This window comes from Nannobrachium achirus (assembly GCF_963921795.1).
Source record: "Nannobrachium achirus genome assembly, chromosome: 7".
In the NCBI taxonomy this organism is placed as follows: Eukaryota; Metazoa; Chordata; class Actinopteri; order Myctophiformes; family Myctophidae; genus Nannobrachium; species Nannobrachium achirus.
This window is the reverse complement of record NC_137816.1, coordinates 32083004-32089471: the sequence shown is the minus strand read 5'-3', so window position 1 is coordinate 32089471 and position 6468 is coordinate 32083004. Positions and strand designations below refer to the sequence as shown.

The window sequence follows — 6468 nt, the reverse complement described above, 5'->3', positions numbered from 1 at the left end:
TAATATCATTTGACCAAGAGTATCTATATTTTACTCAAGTAGGCTACTGGGGTTGAGTAGGCCTACTTTATCAACCAGTGGAACTGTTACAGTCAATATATTGGCTGGCATGTTTGTGAATGAATGTAGAATAGAATAGAATACTTTTATTCTATTAATTCTAAAGCCGCGTGTTTCCATTGTGGTCCACCTTGAGACAGAACAATACGCAGCAAACTGTACAAACAACCTTGAAACAAGAAAATGAAATCCTTATATCGTCGTTGTTGGGTCCAAAACCGTTCGTTTTGTATTTATTATTTTTAAAAGAATATATATTTAAAAAAACACGTACACATTTGAAACTTGGAGATACGAGGTTTAGAGGCAATACATAGGACAAGAGGTACACAATAGAAGAATCCATTGCAGTCAGAGGAGCTAGTGTTCAAACTGTACAGAACATATTCTCTCTCCTGCCCAGTGAGTCATCCATGTCTATGAGACCTGAATGGTTTAGTATAATAAAGAACATCCTTTGGCTAAGAGTCACGATATAAAATGAGATTATTTCCTGTAGTAACTTGAGTAGCAAAACATATTTTCATCATTCATGTAAAATGACTCTAAGTCAGGGGTCCTCAAATGTTTTTCAGGCCAAGGACCCCTTAGCTGAGAGAGAGATATTACATATTGTATCACATTATGTTGCAGAACCTTTTCATAGATTTCTTATCAGAACATATCTGCAAGCTGTTGTGAGCTTGAAGAGCTGCTACATATTCTCGTCTAATGTTCCACTCAGAAAAGGAATTCTAGGGTTAAAGTGGTTAATGTAACCTTCACCTAGGGTGAAATGAGCGAGTGCTATTTATGAGTTGGATGAGTTGTTGGAGCACCGCTCAACAAAAAAAGGTTCCCATCACACAAACATTTGTGGCCCCCCCTGTAGTAACTCTGAGGACCATCTAGGGCTCCTGTACCCTCTGTTGAAGACCCCTGCTTTAAGTCATCAATTTTCTTTTTCTTTTTAAGTACGTGCACCCATTCATCTGGTTAGTAACATTTTTGATCCACGTTTGGATTAATTATACGTCATACAATGTTGACGTCACAATACGAACAGCATTACAAACGTGTGTGTGTGTGTGTGTGTGTGTGTGTGTGTGTGTGTGTGTGTGTGTGTGTGTGTGTGTGTGTGTGTCTGTGTGTGTGTGTGTGTGTGTGTGTGTGTGTGTGTGTGTGTGTGTGTGTGTGTGTGTGTGTGTGTTCCCACAGCAGAGCGTGTGTTCTCCGTGGAGGTGGGGGGTAATACGACCCAGTTTACCCTGAGAGAGCTGCAACCCAACCAGGCCTATCGGTTGCGGATGGCAGCGGGCACAGGGGCAGGCTTCGGAGTGCCATCTGAATGGGCACAGCACAACACACTGGCCCACTACAACCACAGCACGCACACTATGGGTACGTCTGGTCTACTTCAAGAGCTATTTCACTTTGAAACACTGACTGGGTTGCCAAAGCTAGGCTAATCATAATCGTCGTTGTCGGGTGGAAACCTCTTATCTCCAAGTTTCAAATTTGTACGTTCTTTCGCAAAGTAAAGCCCTGCTTCATCACACAAGGCCGTCGCACAAAAGTAGTGAAAACAGGCGATCAACAAGCACACAACGCCTCGCACCGCGAGTTTAAATCATTTTCAAAATGATGACTGCAAAACGAACGTTTTCACCAACAACGACGATATGTCTGTTCCCTGCCATCAAATCCCTTACCTTTGAGACTTTATAGTATAATATCCATCCGTTATTTCCATGCATCGTGTTGTTTAAGAGACGCCTGCAAGTCTTATAGTGTCGTGAAAACAAAATCAGATCGTGCGAAACTCCATTACAAAGATAGAGCCAGTGGAATGTGCCTCGCTTTCACCCAAAATCAACACCGAAGGAGAGAAAAGTAGATCCAGGGCCTCTAAAATGACACTGAAAGGAAATCGTTGGTGTTAGCGTGGCAGGCACCGTGGTTGCTGTGGCAACCGCAGACACCCGCCCCTCCCCCTGTTCTCAGTCTGGCACCAAAACAGGATTTGACCAGCGCTCGCCGTGGCGATGAGCGACACATGACGTGCGCTCGTCACAGGCAGTAAAAGAGTTAAAGAACATAATATATATATATATATATATATATATATATATATATATATATATATATATTATTCTTTTTTTTTAAGGAACAAAGAAAGGGTAAAAAATGACAGTCCCCTCACACAATACAAAGACTATCAGGCACCGGGGTTGAAGTGATTTCAGTGAATCTAACATGGTTAAAATGGAGTTTGAAGTTCACAACGGGTGTAGGAAGGGGGCGTGTCTGATGGAATGCATAACAATTTTTAACTAAAAGCAACTCAAAAACTGTCCCAGGTTCCTGCACTGTAAAATCCTCAGTGTTGTTTGAAATCTGATAGCGTACAAATGTATTTGTGTACATTTGGTGCTACTATCAGAGTGTACACAGTGTATACATGAACACTGAGGAGTTTTACTGTGTGTGTTTCAGGCGCGGCGCTGACCACGGGCCTCAGGGACAGCCGCCCAGACATTTTGAGCTCTAGCCCCGTTCTGAAACGCTCCAAGCACCCCTGACTGCACTATTATGCAGTTCTGTCTATAGTGTGACGGTTTGTGTGTAGCTATAAGGTGAACCTACCTTTCACACTGGTGTGAGTTCCGCAGCGACTAATGGGCCATTGGATAACAATTAGGCTAGGACAGTGGTTCTCAAACTTTTTCGTGTCAAGGACACCCCAACATGTATTTGGCTGTATCGTGCAACGGAGGACATTGAATTAGCCTTCAGTCTGTTATTGTTTCTTTCGGGATCAGGCACGTGCACACATAGACATCAAAGGGGGCTTGAGCCCCTGCCCTTTTATGGCTCTGTAAAAAGTGCCCTCTCCAGACCATGAATGCAGTTTTTACTATGGTAAAGAAATGCAAATGCCCTCTTTCCATGCCATACCATGGTCAACATTCAAGAGAATTGCCTTGTCCAAACTCTCCCGAACTTGAATGCAGCACCTTATGTTGAAAGAATTGCCCTCTCTGTGTAGAAACCCATGCATTACGCCACATCTCCAGGATTGACTTGATTATGCTTAGCACCGAAGCACCAAAAATAGCCGACCTCCAAGCTCACAACGCGTCGCGCTGCGATGCGTTGTGAGCATTGTCTCCCAATGTCTGAGAGTGATTTAACTGAATGACTACGATTCAATTCTAAACATTTGCATGTGCAGCAGCAAGACCTGTCGCCTCATGCTGTAGAAGAGACTGTTAGGCGTAGATGGTAATGGATTGAGGACGTAGGGTTTTGTTTGAACATAATTTGATGTGTTAACTTTGGTTACTTTGCTGTTGTAACCGCATTTTTTTAAATGACTCTTTTGTGCAGGTGTGTGTGAACATGACGTCCTGCTGTCTTGGATGTCATGTTCACATTCAACTGCCTGTAATATGCAATGCCTATTTTGATGCTTTGAGAATGAATTTGTATCTGTAATACCTTCTCATGTGTGGAATAAAAACATACATTGTAGTTGCATATTGTATTCCTATATATTTATGATTTCTTTCTTGGTATTATGTCGTACTATCTTCCTCAATAGACATACCGGTATCGTCCACCTTGCTGTGAGAACTAAAGCAGGGGTCTTCAGTGTTTTCAGGCCAAGGACCCCTTAGTTGAGAAAGAGAGATGAAGCAAAGACCCCCAAAAACTGCATATTGTTTCATTATTTGACAGCACATCATTAGTGTATTTTGGATTCATGTCAATTTGTATTTTTCAGATATTTAACTACTGGAACCATCCATACTTGATAAACATGACCTTTCACTCAGTACTTAGTCTGCTCTTTTTCCCCTCTTCACCAAAGCTCTTTGCCGAAAATAGCCGATCTACAAGCTCACAACGCCTCGCAGCGCGAGCTTGTAGATCGGCTATTTTTGGCAAGAGTTCTCAGAATATGCACACTAGGGTTCAAGTGGTTAATATAAAAATTGAGAAAAAAGTTTATATCACACATAGATTTGGAGGACCCCCTATAGTAACTCTGAGGACCCCCCAGGGGTCCCAGACCCCCTGTTGAAGACCCCTGAACTAAGTCCTCTCAAAACTTTGCTCGTCCGGCCAAAGTTTCATTCCTGTACGCCGCTACTGGTGTGTTTTTCTCCTCCCCTTGCAGTGATCTTCGCCCCCACGGAGCTCAAAGTGCGAGCCTCGACGTCACGTGGCAGTGCCACGCTCAACGTCACGTGGCAGCCCTCGCCCAATCACACGCAGATCTCTGGCTACAAGCTCTCGTGCAGAGAGGTGGAGACGGAGGAGCTGGCCAAGGGCGAGAGGCCCACCACAACACACACCATCCGACTCCGCAAGAAAGCCAGACATCACTCGCTCACCGGCCTGGGTAAGTCACAAAGCTTTCTTTCTCACCGGCAGTGTTCATTTTGATTTAGTTTTAGTCATGTTTTAGTTATCTGAAAAGTTTTAGTTTTATTTGTCTAAATATCGTAAGATTGTGATGGCATGGCCGTGATGTCATCGTAGTGGCAGATTTGACACTTGGTTGCATGCTGAAAATAGCCAATCTACAAGCTACTGTCGCGCTGTGACATGACCATGTGAGCTTGTAGATCTGCTATTTTCAGAGCGCAACACCCGAGCCAAACATAAAACTAGAAAGATGGAAATTGCAAGTGTGGTTGCCGTGACGCGGGTCACACTTGCAAATATCTCTGTATCTGTCAGTCCTTGTTCCTATTTGAGCGCTGCTAACCATTCCATCCTTGTCTCTTTTATGCCCATATATGGAGATCCCTGATGTCATCAATATTAAGCCCATATCTGAGAATGCCCATATATGGACATACTGTGTCAGTCTCATGTGGTCTATGATTTCAGACATCTATGATGTCAGTCATCTCCATATTTGGGAAAAGTTAAAAATGTAATTAAATTAAAATTAAAGAAAATTCATTCACAAATGCATTTATATAGATTAAGCTATGCAATGTATCTCTTAGCAAAATGCAAGGAATCGATTCTCAATGAAGCCGGTCGATTTGACATAATGGCCCAAGTGCGTGCCATCAAAACTATGGGAGGAGTAGCGCGGCAAAATAGGTTTATCAAGGGGGGAAAGAAAAAAGAAAGAAAGAAAGATGGATGGATGGATGGAATAAAGTCGGACAAGTACTAGTCTGGTTGCCCTGCAGATGACGAACATTTCTTGAGTATTAGAAGGACAATATCAGTCACCAGAACCGAGGACATTTTCAAATGAATCTACCGTGGTTAAAATGACACTGAATCAAACCACTTAACTGTCTAGAGTGCTCACAAAAGCCTGAGTGAAAAATATCCCTTTAAAATTCACTCACGATTGTATTTTACGGCTTAGATAAATTGAACTAATGTAGCATAGATTAAGTTCCTATTTTTGGTATCACAATGGAAAGCGGTTTGCCAATTATTTGGGGGCCCACTTGCCTCCAGGTTGGGTGAGTCACACAAAGACTCACCGGGAGTCTTTGTAGAGTCTACACACCTTCCGTCGGGCTGCCAGATGGAATAACAATTGCTTCTCAATCTGTTCCACCTTTAACCCATTTAGAACGGGTACACAAGTGTCTTTTGAATCCTTCTAAGGTTTTTTGAAAGACCTATGTTTCTATGTCAGCAATCTGGCCAGCCATCGTCAAAGAAAAGCTCCTTTTCACTTCAACTGGAGCTCAGTTAGTCTGTTCTTGAGAGACTACTATGTCAGAGGTTCTCAAACTTTTTCATGTGAAGGACCCCCAAAATGATATGTATTTGGCCAAAGACCCATATCTCAAAATATTTTGTTCCAGGGACCCCCCAGAAGCAAAATTTGAGTTACAAACGTTCGCTTTAAAAATACATAATATTCAAAGATTTGCACACATTTTCACGACTTTTTCAAAAAATAGCAGATCTACAAGCTCGCAGCGCGGCACTCGGTGCCGCGCTGTGAGCTTGTAGATCTGCTATTTTTCAGTAGCTAACTAGCTAAAGCATTCAATAATTCTAGGCCTAAATGGGCTAAAAGTGGTGGAAATGTGCGCCGCGTCGCTCCCTGGGAGACCGGGGGAAGCAGACGACCAGAGGACTGCAGCCAGACACATTCCTGGCTGCAGTCCTCGCTGTTGTTGTGAGCATTATTTACTCCCAAATCACTCGCTCTACTACTGCCCACTGTTCCCTATTATGGGTTCCTATGCGGGGTTCGGGCCGTAGCCGAGTGGATAGAGCAGCCGTCTGTTAATCAGAAGGTCAACCGGGTCAACATTGGAGAAGTTTGGGGAGTGAGAACTCATCGACGTGACTCTAATCTCCAACTCGGGCGAAGCTACTTGAATGTGACGTCCAACCTGAAGCAGAATGACTGCCTGCAGGGGCGTCACAAGG

At 43.3% G+C, this 6468-nt stretch overlaps 1 protein-coding gene across 1 annotated transcript in view; it reads left to right on the top strand.

Annotated features, from left to right (window-relative positions):
• Positions 1-6468, top strand: part of igdcc4 (immunoglobulin superfamily, DCC subclass, member 4) — a 158359-nt gene that overhangs the window by 129299 nt on the left and 22592 nt on the right. Inside the window, 2 exon segments of the mRNA XM_080730184.1 lie at positions 1258-1440; positions 4223-4447. Of these exon segments, the coding sequence (XP_080586310.1) occupies positions 1258-1440; positions 4223-4447 (408 nt within the window).